Source organism: Nyctibius grandis, chromosome 2, assembly GCF_013368605.1.
Source record: "Nyctibius grandis isolate bNycGra1 chromosome 2, bNycGra1.pri, whole genome shotgun sequence".
Classification (NCBI taxonomy): Eukaryota; Metazoa; Chordata; class Aves; order Nyctibiiformes; family Nyctibiidae; genus Nyctibius; species Nyctibius grandis.
The window spans coordinates 5,143,458-5,157,167 of NC_090659.1; the positions used below are offsets into that span (position 1 = coordinate 5,143,458).

General features: G+C 46.8%; 1 protein-coding gene across 1 annotated transcript; it reads left to right on the forward strand.

Annotated features, from left to right (window-relative positions):
* Positions 1-3,156: 3,156 nt before the first annotated feature.
* On the forward strand, positions 3,157-12,185 carry LOC137660611 (uncharacterized). The gene is made up of 6 exons (XM_068395547.1): positions 3,157-3,217; positions 4,071-4,349; positions 6,072-6,320; positions 9,653-9,790; positions 10,403-10,522; positions 11,985-12,185. Exons 1-6 carry the CDS (start codon positions 3,157-3,159, stop codon positions 12,143-12,145), a joined length of 1,008 nt encoding a protein of 335 aa, XP_068251648.1. The 3' UTR covers positions 12,146-12,185.
* Positions 12,186-13,710: the final 1,525 nt, after the last annotated feature.

The following is a 13,710-nucleotide window of genomic DNA, read 5'->3' on the forward strand; positions in this document are numbered from 1 at the left end:
CTCCCCCCCGCTCCCAGCGCTGCGCAGTCCAGGTTGTACCCGCCCTGGCAGCCTGGGGTGTAGCCGTGGCCGTGCCGCTCCACCTCAGGGCGATGGATGGACGCATGGATGGATGGATGGACGCATGGATGGATGGATGGACGAGCGGACCACCCGCAGCCAGCAGTGCTTTCTGGCCGGGGCTGGTGCTGGGGCAGGGAGCCCTCAGCAGCTTCCAGACCGGCTCTGTGCATCGCTGGAGATGCGGGCTTTTAGCTCTGCTCCTCCTTCTCTGAGAAGGGCCTGTGTATTTCCCCAGTTAACGCTGACACGCATTAATGACAGCAAAAATAGATGTGCTGCTTACGCTTACCAGCCTATTGAAAGGAAGATGTGCAGAGTTAGTATGTACAAATTTTTTGGTAATACTTCACAGCTTATTTCCTTCTTTACTTGCTAGCTCAGGTCTTCCAATCTCCTGTGCTCCATCAATGCCTCACGCCGTGTAAGGAATGAATCTCCATTCTCCTTTCAGTGGCTGAAAGGACTAAATGGCCCTGAGAGCTTGCAGCTCACCAAGTAAAAAAGATTTTTAGTTCACCTTCCAACTACAAGGTCTTGTCTTTTTTTTTTCCTTCCCCTTCTTCTACTTGTGGTTTCTGTTAAGCCTCACAAGGTGTTTTTTTGTCTGCAATAATCACACAAAACTTTGTGCGTCTTTATATAAAAAGGGGAAGTGAATTCTCTGGCTAGCCAAGGGTGTTGTGAGCGTTCATTAGCCAATGTTAGAAATCAGTGTCTAATCTCACCTCAAAAATTTGTTATATATGAAATTTGAGAGGGTTGCTGTTAAGAGGATGCTGCTGATCGACGTCAACACAGATTGTGCATGTGCTGTCATCTTTATCCTGGCTGTGACTTCTCTCTCTTTATTTTTTTTTTTTAGCTAGTGAGGATGTGAGGGACAGAAGGAGCCTAATGGGACTTCATATACTGGGTGATGGATGGGGCACTTGCAGTCAGAAATATTGAACTCATAAATGTACTCATTTGCCCTGGAGTCACTGAGAGGGAGACTAAATACAGGACACCGCAATGTCACGGTCATGCAGAGTCACTTCTGTAACAACAGAGCTACAGTAGAAAGGCCGTATTTTTCTTTGATTTTACTGCAAATCTGCAAATGAGCTCTGTGAGGCTGCTGTCGTTGGCTGGAGGAGAAGGTGAACTTTTGCAGGATTTAGCTGTACGCAGAATCCCTTTTGCATTTTGTTGTTTTTCTGAGATTCTGAACATCTTGGGGTGCTATTTTGAAGCAACCCTGCATATGCTGTCTGTTCCGTCTCGTGTCTCCACCACAGCACTGCAACCCTAAGCTCTACCAGCTTGCCCTTCAAGCATGAAGGTGAAATGAAGTTGAATGTGCACATCTGAGGCAGATGGTTAGCCCCAGTCTTGCAGCGGTATTTAAGAGAGATTTTCTTCATGTCATTTCAGCAGCACAGAAGGAAATGAAAGTGTTTCTTACTGTAAATACTTTTCTCTCTCCCCCTTCCTCTGCACTGCTGTGAGTGTCTGAAGACTCACTTCACTGCTTTTCTCAGAGAAGGCTATTTCTGTCACATCTTAGATCAATTTAGGCCTGTCCTATGCACGTATGATAAAGACAGGATGATGCTATGGTAGCCTTGAACAAACTTGTAAATTTTGGACACTGGCAGCAGGAGGTGAGATGTAATAGTCATTGCGAAGCAGTCAGAGGGGCCAAACCACTGGCTGAAATGTGGAATTATCAAGCAGAGCCAAATTGTTTGAAAAATAGTGCAGTTGGCAACACAAGGGGTTTAACCATTTCTCGGAAATGTGTGTATGCATGTGATTCTACTGTGTGGAGCTCCCTTAACGGACTCTGTCTCTGTTGACTATGATGGCTTTAGATTGGATATCAGGAAAAATTTCTTCACCAAAAGGGTTATCAAGCACTGGAACAGGCTGCCCGTGGTGGAGTCACCATCCCTGGAGGTATTTAAAAGACGAATAGATGTGGTGCTTAGGGACATGGTTTAGTGGTGGGCTTGGTAGCGTTAGGTTAATAGTTGGAATCGATGATCTTAAAGGTCCTTGCCAACCAAAATGATTCTATGATACTGTTTCTATGTCTGTGTCCAAAGAAACAGCACAAAAGTATAAGCTTCCTAGTCACATCCTGAACTGCTGTCACATTTTTTTCCTGTCACATCTGCTAAGTGCATCTAAAAAAATCCCCATGTATGACCGTTTACTTCCTCCAGTACACGAGACCATTTCTTCGGCATTGCTTGTGTAATCCACCTCGGCAATCAGTGCAAGATGCCAGTGTGCTTGAAGCCATCTCAACGAGTATCTGGCCCTGTGTGGCCCTATAGATACCTGCTTCACAGTGGTTCTTCAGGATTGGCTTTTCAGTCTCATCTCTGGGATCTGCACTCCAAACAGAGCCGGGGTGGCTTTCGGGCTGCATTCAGTCTAGTTTTGCAATGCAGCTTAACTTCCCGTTACCTTTATGCTTCACCCGGGGTGGCTGTGTAGAGCCCTTTCCTGCATGGTGGGTACCATTCAGTCACTGGAAGAGCCCAGCAAAGTGGAGGCTGGCAACGCAGCCTTTGCCTCCAGAGGGAGAGCCTTCTCCCACACCTCCTGCTGGGGACACTCTCCGTCAGTGGTTATCGTTGGTACTTCAGACAATCAGCTGGTCTGCATGTGCAGTGCTTTATCTGACTGGACTGATTTCTCTTCCCTGGGTGGGGATGCTGTACTTTGATAAACTGGAAAAGGATGAAAGAAATAGGTGTTTTGACTTTGCCCGATCTCAGCATTAGTATCTTCCAAAACAGGCTGACCAGGAGGTATTTTTGTCTCTCCTCACCTCTCAGCCCTATTCTCACACTTGCAGCTCGCTCCAAAGTGCAGGACTTTGCAGAGCACATTGTGGCTCGTGTTGGTTCAGCCCGCGTTCAGTCACCCAAAACTTTGCAGGTCTATTTTGAAACATTATTCAATCTGTCCACTATGGAGTTTCTTTTCTTTTTTTTTTTTTTTTTTTCACTCTTGCTTCTGACATCATTTCCTGAACGCTATATTCACTGAGCTCTGTAGCCAGATCGTCTTCTCAGCATATGATGCAAGAAGCTCTTTAAAATGGACTTCAGCTCTCCTTTTACTCTGCAGTGCTTGCTGGTGATGATAACTGTTACTCATGGTAAGTGAGATTTTTCTTTATGAAGTTGGCACAGATTTGCCTAGATGAGCAGACACCTTAATTTTACTCCAAGATCTTTTAAGGACTCTACCAGGTTTGGGGAGACATCAAATACTGTTAGCTGCTAATGCATGAAAGGGGCAGTCAGACCAAAGTAAGACAGATTATTTTTTTAGTAAATGAATGATAACTAACAATATAGTACTTTCTCAGGGTACTGCGTCTGTAAAAGCATTTCAGCGGAGAACATAAGATCCTTGTATGCAGAATGCTGGCTGGAGGGGCTGGAGAGCAGTGTAGTCCCGCTCCTAACGCTCGGTGTGACCTTGGGTTAGTGCCTGAGCTGCTGTCACCTTGCCGTTTACCCATTTCTGATTTGCTACAGCAACTTAATAATGTGCAGGGGTACTGTGAGACTTGTTCAAGTTAAAATTGCGACCTTACTCGTTGGGTAAAAGCAGCTGTGCAGGCAGCAGTTGGTTTTGCTTCCCTCTGTACAAGATCCATGGCATTGATGCCCTGAGGAGCTTTCCTTGCATAGTCTCTCAGCTCTGAGGAGGGGGTGGTACATGGTCATGTGAAATTTAGGGAGAGAAAAGACCAGCTGCTGAGACTTTTGTCGCCCTGTGCTCATGGTGTGCACACCACTCCCATGTTATCAGGGGGAAAGTTGGCCTTTGTAGAAAGCTTCCCACTCCTCTGATCTTCAATTACTGGTGACTCCAGCCTGTCACTAAGGGTGGGTCTGTCCCTCTGACGTCTCACCTGGGCATTTGCCTTTCTGGGAGGTAGCCAGGAGGGGATGGATGGACACGGCAACCTCACAGTCCACACTCTGTGCCTCTCCTTTCAGGCTCTGCCACCTGGACCGGTGTGCTCAGCGGCGGCTCAGCAGTCTTTTCTGTGGGAATTCAAAGTCTGCAGAACCTCTCCAGAATGAGCAAGAGGGACGCGAGGTGCTTGACGGCCGTCTTAAATGATACTTTGCTGGCTGAGTGCGGCACTTCTGCCGGCAGATGCCTGAACTTGCAGAACGGCTCCCTAGTGCTGAAGAGTGTGGAGAAAGAGGACGAAGGAAAATACGAGTTTGTTTTTCACAACACCACCAGATTTTTTACACTGGAAGTATTTGGTAAGTGGCCTTCTTAGCAACAAATAGCTTTTGAGCTTGTGAGCCTGGCTGGAACCTGGTACCTTGAAATTCCTGCTAGGAGACTGCTTGAGCTTGCAGGATCTATAGGTGCCTCTGGAAGAGCTTTGTAAGCCTCTGGCACCTCAGGGAGCAGTAACAGTGAGTGTAAACTGAGGGATGAGTTTTGCATCCATGTTGTCAGTCTCTCCTGTCTGTTGAGCCTTCCTTGAAGTAGCCAGTCAGTTGAGCTACCTGCTATTTTTCCCTGATGTAAGAGACAACAGCATGAAGTGTTTGTAAAGTTGAGCCTACAGTATGTAGACATGTAGCTGGAGATTTCAGTCTATTATTTCCAGTGTACTCTTCCTGATGGCTCTCACAAAAGGTCTCACTGACTGACAGCATTTTGCTGCCTGTGGACATGCGTCCTTAAGGTGTTAACCCTACCTGACTTGGCTCTGGAAACTGAACTAGACTTCTGTGCAGGTCTGGGATGAGATGTGCTGGGTTTTCCCCCTGCTTCATGCAGCCAAGAAAAGGTGCTAAAGGAATCCAGGTGTGACTTTCTGATTCTTAGCTGCCCGTGGGCAGCTTGGAGGTCAGCATCTTCTGTGTCTGTTCAGAGACCGGTGATAGACACCTCACTGTGCCGGTCTCCCTGCTGTCCTCCCTGTGGCCTCAGAATTGCTTCTCCCCTTTGCATGCCTGCTCACCCATCTACAGGGTCAGAAGACAAAAACAAAAAGTCCCTTCACTACAGGATCCAGCGCATAGCTTGGTTTAATATGGAGAAGGCTTAGATGGGTTTGCCCCCCTGCTGAACAGTGCTCCACGTAGCCAGTGGCCATTGCTCTGGTCCTTATCTCCACCACTCCTTTTGCAGGGCTTTCACTTACACCTGCTTCTAGGAGAAACTGAAGCGTATGAAATGGTAATGAAAATGTCTAAGCAAACTGGTCTCTCAGTGAAGACAAATGAATCCTTATGCCATTTAGGCGCAAACAGGCGGAACTGCCATGGAGAGGAGGTCAAAGATGTGACTCCTTGGCATGAAGATCAGGGGCTTAGACTGGAAGTAGGCAAAGACTGCAGAAGTATCCTGGGTTTAATCTTCATTTCAGTGGATTTGCTTTGAGAACTTCTGTCTCCTTCTCATGTTTTGTGGCCACACATAAGTTAGAGAGAAAATTTCATGTCAAAGCTATTCCTGGAGGTGGTGAAGTTTAGCTGAAGATTATGTCCTAGTTGAAGAAAGTGATTTCTGAGCTTATTTAAATGGATTTTTGCATAGATGTCCTGAACGTGATTCTTACTGTCATAAAACCATACCACTTCTCTGTCTAGTCTGTAGTTGCAAAGTGGCAAATCTGGCCAGCAGATGCTTTGGGTGTTTCCACTGCCCTCTCACACCAGGGGCTTTTATTTTTAGCTTTTTCATTTTCAATAAGGAAAATCAAGAGACGCCAGATTTTTGTGGCATCTCCAAAACAGGGACCAAGAGTCACTAGTATGGTTGGATGGGCACTGCTAAGTATTTCAGGGCTGGGGGAAGGCATTGAAGAGTCTGGTTACTTATTTCTGTGCTCCCTGGCTCCCAGCAAATGTGATGGTACTAAGACTGCCAGTAAGGGAAGATCCTGTCCCACTCACGTTCACTGCTGAGTCTGTTCCTCACCTCTCTCTTTCCTCCCTGTTCCTGTTGCCTTGTGCTGTTGTGACCAGAGCCGGCCATTAGTATCCAGTGCTTCCCTAATGGGACCGGAGAGCTGTCCTGCAACGTGACCAGCAATGAGAGCACCAGCTTTCGGTGGCTGCTGAATGGCACCGCGCTGAGTGCCCCTGAGGCTTGTGTTAAGGATGGTGGGAAGAAGGTTCGCCTGGACAAAACCGTGCCCGGGGAATTTGTATGTGAGGTTTACCATGGGAACAGCATCACGAGGACCAGGCCCGTTGTGCTGTCTTGCAGCTATGGTGAGTAGCGGCATGTCCCGAAAATCTCCCTTTTGGCCTCTTGCATCAGAAATCAAAGGAGTTGTTGCTGTCTGCACAGTACCGATCTCTTCTGTCCTCTGGCAGCTGCCTTCCAGACTTACCACATCCTCCCTTTAGAAAGTGTCCCCTTGACTTCCTTCTTCCTCCTGTGCCTCGGACTGACACAACGTACAACCACAGAAGGGATGAAAGTTTGTTCAGGAGGTCCTTTTACCAACTCTGCTGCAAGGGTGGATCTCTCTCTGTCTGTTCTTCTACTTCTCGGTGATGGAGACCTTGCACCCTCCTGTGCGTTGATCCTCTATGCCGGTTTAGAAACACTTCCTACTCTGACATTCATCCATTACCCAGACAGCCCTCCAGTTTCTGCAACATCCACTAGTTCAGCCCTGTTGCTGCTGGACTCAGCTGAGGTGTTTTGCCTTGTTTCTTTTCTTCTTATCTAGGCCAGCTGCACAGAGCTTTACCAGTCCATACAAATCTCTCTCCACCAGCCCCACGCCATCAGAGGTGGGGTAAAGACACAAGTCATTTACTTAAGAAATGTAGGCTTTTTCCCCTCCGTGTCCCTGCTCAGATGTGTAGTTCTGTGAGAAGGCTATGACTTTATCCATTTACAAACTGTCCATAAATACCGAGTACTCTGCTTGAATGAGGCCATAGTTTAATGAAACAGAAAATCTGGATCCTAGGACTGATCAAAACTGCCAGAACCTCAAGATACAAAGCACTGGTTTGTGTTGTAAGCTCACATTTACGAAAAAAACAACAAAAAAAATTATTAGATAATCTTGGGTGTGATTTCACTTGCATCTCCAGTAGTGAAGGTTTTTCTGCTCTCTGGCAGCAAAGATGGTCATCAAATCTACGTCAGGGTGGCATAATTTAACCATAAGCTAATTAATTTAGCTGTAATTAATTTAATCACCTTTGCTACTAGAGAAATTGTACGGTGCAAAAGCACACAGCATTTTAGAAATTAGGTCTGAGACACTCCAGCTCTGCAGCAGATACTGTCTTTTCTTCCGTGGTTGGCATACAGTTGGTGTGAAAGCAAAACTACTGACACAAACCCCTGTATCATGTGTGCTGGCATTCAACAGACGTGCCTTGGGCTGCTCATGCCTGATCGCGTTGGCGTCGCTGGCCCATCTACAAGTTTGGTATTTGTGATTGTGGAGAAGTGATCTTAATTTTGTCCAGTTAAATTGGTCAGAGGTTGTTCAGCGCAGTCAGACCCAAGCTGGCTGAGGCACTGGGGAATGAGGATGTGAACATCCATGAGTTGTTCAATCGAGCCCTGTGATAAATCACGCAAGTGCTGACAGTTACCATTGTTTATTCTGGGTGGCAGCCCAGTCCCCTGGGTGTGATATCAGTTCCCCATTTCCTCTTTAAAAGCCCGCAGGGGAATTTAGTGGTAGCTCTGTTGGGATGGACACGAGCACAAACACGTATTTGGAAGGTTCTGAGAGCAAGAAAGGAGCAGCAATTCTACTTTTTAGTTACTGAATGCAGCCACTTTTGTAAAAAGTGAGCTAAAGCAGTTCTGAATACTAGTAAAATAAATTGAAGAGAGAAATGAGTTCAATTAAATTAATTAAAGACTAACTCATTATTTTTGAGGGTTATTATTTGCTCCAGGCAAAGTGCTGAACATAATTTTTCCACTGGAGGTGTAAGATCTATGTAAAAGCACATATTTGGGCAGCCTGTTGGCTGATGAAACTAATTTTGAATAACTGTTAGCATAAAATCGGCAGAAATACTGTAAACTTCCCAGGCACCAGAGGGCCCTGATCATGCAGATCAGAAGCAGAGGATTCAGAAGTTAAGAAGTCAGCATATATAAAAGTATTGTATTGATCCATTACTTCTTTTATTACTTGTTTATTACCAATTTTTAACACAATATTTTATCTCAAAAAGACCTTTTTTAACAAATGGCAAATTTTTAGGAAAAAATATTTCCAACATATATTTATGCCTTTGACAATATTCTCTAAGGAAAAAGGAAATAAAATTATTAGGGAAATGATTTCTCATTTGCTGGAAGTTTAATTTCGAGCATAGATTTTTTGAGCTTGGTAACTGTTCCTAAAGAGACTGGAACAAGCACTCCAAAAATGCTTGAAGTATGTGTGATTTCACAGGAGCACCTGTCTACAGTTGTTTTTACTGTTGTGGTGAGTATGTGGACTGACAGCGTGTAGTATGTCCTGGAACATCTGAAACACTTGCCAGCCTCTGCGGATACGCAGTGATTCGTGCATTTGGGGTCTGGAAAACAAGCTCCAAATGAGCCTGGTGGTTTCTGCAGTGCGGTGCCAAATGGTTCAAAAAGGGATGGCATAGGTTTACCTGAGGAGTCTTAAGGAATTTATATTATAGCCATATTGAGCTGTATGGGTTTTTTTTCATATGGGAAGAAGAGTTTTCCTACTGGCTGCCCCAGGTTGGAGCAAATTGTCTCAGTGAAGGAGCGAGTCTGGACGAGTCTCTCTTTTCCGCAAGTCTGTGATGCCCTCTACCAGCTTCCCTGCTCAGCAGCAACGTAAGTGCAAGTCTGACCCATCAAAGCAACCCTGAGCAAAGGACTCTGAACTGGGCAATAATTACCACCGACTTGTGTGTGGCCTTCTGCTCAGCCATCTGTAGCCGTCACCTCCTGCTAGGCGTTTCGAGTGATCTTGGTTGGGAAGGGGAATAAAGAGAAATCCTTCCCTGAGCAGCAGTGAAGCTGGTTTCCTACAGCTCTGACCCCGGTGGCTGGAGTCTCTGGTGCCTAAGGAAGTGCAGGCTCTGATCAGACTTGCTTTGAGGTTGGCGTACTCGTTATATGGCTGTTCTAAGTGGATTCTCTGTGGCCTCATACAAGCTCTGAGGGTCTACCCTCAGAACCTTCTCTGCAGGTTCCTTTCAGCAGGAGATGCTAGCTTAGGTCTCCCTCCTCTTCTCAGCTGCCTGTTTTCATAAAACTTGTTGAAATGTAGTATCTTTCAAACCACCACTTTCCTTATTAAATTTGATTAAAACTTATAAATTATCTTAGATGTTACTGGTCAGAGTAGGCAGAAACAAATGCACACAGCATAGTCACACAAGCCTCTCTTCTTCACGGAAAATTCCATACTGTAATTAAATGATGTGACATAAATTACGACGTGTCACAGTTCACAGTATCACGTCCCCTGATCCAAACCAAAGCAATAGTAATGCCCAAATGCTCTAATCTGTCCGCAGGGTTTCTCCAGGTTGGAGAAAGAAGCTTTTCCACCCTGGTGACTAACAGTGCCCTGTCCTTCTTGCAGGAGACCTGCTGCAGTACCCGTGGTTCATTTACATCCTGGCAGGGTGCGCAGGGGGTGCGGTTATCCTGGTGGTGGTTGTGTCCTCCGTCATATGTTGCTGCATGAAGAGGAAACACAAGTTCATCCCAGTGCCTTCAGGTGAGTGGAGGACGCTGTTGCTCCCCGGGATGAGTCTCACAGAGGACTGTGTTTATGCAGGCTGGGGTTGAAATAGCCTGAGCATAAATTGACCTCAGCTTTGTGGCTGCTCGTCTTCCAGCCAGCCCTCCCCTGATCTGGTGCAACAGAAAGCTGCTTGCTGACAGGCAACTGTTACAATCAGTGGGGTCTTGAATTAAACCTAGCTTTTCCTTTTTTCACCTCATGCTTGCCACCACGTGCCTCTGGCCGGAGAGAAACACAGCAAAACCTTTTCTATGGGCAAGAAAATTGAGCCTCATTCAGGTCTGATCCTGAGAGGACCTGAAGGCTTCTGATGGCAGTCCTTTGTCAGCACCAGTCCCTGAGTGCAATCTGCCCATGCCCAGTGAGGTCACCTCAAGCTGTGATCCTGCCAGCATGGCCAAGCTGGTCTCTGGCAGGTTGGCAGCGGCCCTCTGCACTCGGCATCTGTCTGCTCCAGGAATGGAGCCAGTGCCACATGAGGAGATGTATGCATGTGTCGGTGGTCTGGCCTTGCAATGAATGTGCCAAGGCTGCTGGGATGGGGGGCAACTTCTTTCCTTCAAGTCTCTGATTTTGGTTTTACAGAGGAGGAGAAGGATGACGGACTAACAATGTCCGTGGTCTCCAGTGAAGGTGTGAAGAGTCCCGCCAATGGAGACCATGTCGAGGCTCAAGCTGCCCAAATTGACTGCCCTCCAAAGCCTGGTAGGTGCAGTGACTTGTTTTAAGCCGGGCAGATAGCCTGTTTAGGAGGGTGAGGGACAAAATGGATGTGTGTGACTGATGAGGGAGGAGCTAACTGTAGAGCGGTGCCTGGGACTTGCTAGCTCAGGGAAGGTACTGCATCTTGTCCAGACGACAGAAGTTGCAGCAGGTCATTTATCAGTACCTTACTCGTGCTCTGCTTCTGCACAGGAGTAGCTCTTGCCCTCACCCAGCTGTGAGATGTAGCAGCAGCCATCTCATAAGCATCTCACACAGGGTACTGCCAGCAGACTGCAGGCTGCCTGTTCCAGTATCTCCCGTGCTAAACCACACATCCCCGAAACAGCAACCTGCCCAAACTTAGCAGCTTTTCTGCAATTTTATCACATATACATCCCTCTCATCACCAACATTTTATAAGAATTGGTGTTGTTTTTGGAAGCAGTCAGCTTCAGGACAGCATCCACCAATATGCTGAGCTGTAAGCACAGCTAAATCCCATCAAAGTCAGAGGCTTGTGTATTTCCTTAAATTGGGGCTAAAGTGGGAATACAGTCACATTTTAAATCCTTCAGAGGAATCGAGAATAAAACCCCACAGCTTTAGCATTGTATGGTCAAGAGAGTACAGTGCTAAAAACCTTTCAGAAATTTCCTGTTCTGTGAGTGTTTGATATTAATACTCCACTCTTTGTATTGTTTCCCTCAATTTTGTTTCATAAACACGAACCCTGGCCACATCTTCCCTAGTAATGCACCATCATCAGCTGAAGTAGATCTAGCAGAGACATCATGAACTGGAGCAACATGACATAGGTCATAACCTGGTCTCAGCACTGCTGTCTCCACTTCTGGTGTCCTTCACTGTACCATGCACAGCCTCTCAGCAGCTCAGCTATGCTCTATGTCTAACCTTGGATGCTGCTTGTTCCGCTTTCAAAATGTTAAATGCTACTTATGAACGTAGTGCAAGAAATTAAAAAAAAAAGATGTAAGTCATTCAGGTCATTGTTCAATATTAGTATTCTTAAAGTGTAGAACATATTTTTTAAATAAAAGATTTACACCTTGTCAGTTTGACTAATAAAATATCCCACATTTAAATTTTCTCCAAATGAGTAAGAAGCAGAGGAGCGTGTGGAAAGTGTTTAGGTGAGAACATATTAAATGTTTGCTGTTAGCCAGCTTTAATTACTCAGATGTAACTGAATAGATTTGGCTTTGGTATTTTGGTATATTTTGGGCAGTTGAGCCCAGAGAGCTTCTGCATCAGTGTCTAAAGCCACGATGGACAGCTCAATAAATGAGCAGGTACAAAGAAAATTGAAATTTGGCTTGCAGATGCCTGGGGAGAAGGGACTGAGCAGGTTAGGCAGCCTGCAGCATCAGGGACCAGTGGGAGGATTTCCATGAGGGTGAGTATAGCCCGGGCACTCATAAACCATTTCTCCCTTCTTTTCTAGACGCTGCCCAGACTGGTCAAGGCGTTGAGCCCCAGCCACTGGTGGAAGAAAACTTACCAATGGAGACAGAGCCTGAGGAAATGCCAGACCCAGAGGTCATAGTTGATGTAGAAAGCCAGGAAAATGCCTCGGACTGTTTCCCAGATCCAACTGATGACTGATCTGGCATGCTTGCTGTTCCACCCTGTCTTGAAGCCTACAACACCCATCCCTTGCATCCCATAGTCTCATCGTGTGTAAGAATTGGTCTGGAAAATTTTAACAGGAGAGATGTGAGGTGTCAGGCCTACTAACCTCATTTGAAAAAAAAAAAGAAAAAGAAAATATAAGGAAAAGCACATGCGTGGCTTCAAGGCCGCACTGCCGTGGGCTGACAGGTTCACTAACAAACAAAACTGGGCAGCTCTTTGATGCTTTGCCTGTTAAGAGACCTGCAGCTAAACTGTGGAGCCCTAGAGGACAGCCTGGAGTGAGACAGGTAGTTCCTCCTGCTCCCTGCCCACCCCACGCCTTGCCATGTCTTTGCCAGCCAGGGATTCCTGCAAGGGGCAGGCATGACAGGCAGATTGAGGTGGCCTGCCAGGCCCAGACAGGAACAAGGACCTGCCAGAAATTTCCTGAGAAATCCTCTTCTCAGGAGATTTCAAGGCATTTTTCACAGGCCCTGCAAAAAAAAAGCTCGATGGAGGTTTCAACTAGGTATCTGCTATGCTGGGTTTTTATCTGAATGGCTCCTCTGAGCTCCAGACCCTTTGTGATTTGGCCCTCACCGCTTGCTGCATGAGGCCAGGAGTGGTGGTAGGGGCTGCTGCATGCAGACCCCGGGAGGTGACGCTGGCTTGCTCGCCTTTCAATGCCCTGTAATTGCAGGGGGCTACCGGTTACCTTTCGCTAGAACCTAACTGCTTGGGTTGCCAGTGAGTTAAAACTGCTCTGTCACTAGCTTCCTTGCTTGCAGCAGAAGGGTGCCTGGGGCTTGGGTGTGTAATTTTGGCAGAAACGTTGATTATAATGCTGAGATTGTTCATCAGTGCAAGCATTAGTACCTTTAGTGTAATGGTTTAGCTACTGCAAGCTGATTAAGCTGGCCATCTGCCTGTGCATGTAGGTTTTTTTCAGTGCTGTGTTATTTGCACAGACAGCAGCCATTTACAGAATCTCTTAGGCAAGTCTTGCTGCTACGCACGTCCCGTTCTGCTCAGGGGAGGTTTGCGAGTGGAGCAGCTGGGGTAGACCTGCAGGGAAGAAGGATGAGGTGAGCTGGGGTTGTTTAGCCTGGAGAAGAGGAGGCTCAGAGGTGACCTTATTGCAGTCTACAACTACCTGAAGGGAGGTTGTAGTGAAGTGGGAGTCGGCCTCTTCTCCCAGGCAACTAGCGATAGGACAAGAGGACACAGCCTCAAGCTTCGCCAGGGGAGGTTCAGGTTGGACATTAGGAAGAATTTCTTTTCAGAAAGGGTTATTAGCCATTGGAATGGGCTGCCCAGGGAGGTGGTGGAGTCACCATCTCTGGAGGTGTTTAAGAAAAGCCTGGACATGGCACTTAGTGCCATGGTCTAGCTGACAGGGTGGTGTCAGGGCAACGGTTGGACTCGATGATCCCAGAGGTCTCTTCCAACCTGGTTGATTCTGTGATTCTGAGGTGAGGAGAGTGCAAGGAGTCGGTCCCAGGCAGCAGGTAGCTGAGTCCCTGGCAAAGCTGCTAGGGGCTGCAGGATGCACTGCC

What these genes read in the sequence shown, in the direction of transcription:
- LOC137660611 (XM_068395547.1), top strand. Translation starts at nt 3,157, where the DNA reads ATGGACTTCAGCTCTCCTTTTACTCTGCAGTGCTTGCTGGTGATGATA. An exon ending in TTTTACACTGGAAGTATTTG is followed by an intron (nt 4,350 to 6,071) that starts GTAAGTGGCCTT and finishes TGTTGTGACCAG; the next exon opens with AGCCGGCCATTAGTATCCAG. An exon ending in TGTGCTGTCTTGCAGCTATG is followed by an intron (nt 6,321 to 9,652) that starts GTGAGTAGCGGC and finishes TCCTTCTTGCAG; the next exon opens with GAGACCTGCTGCAGTACCCG.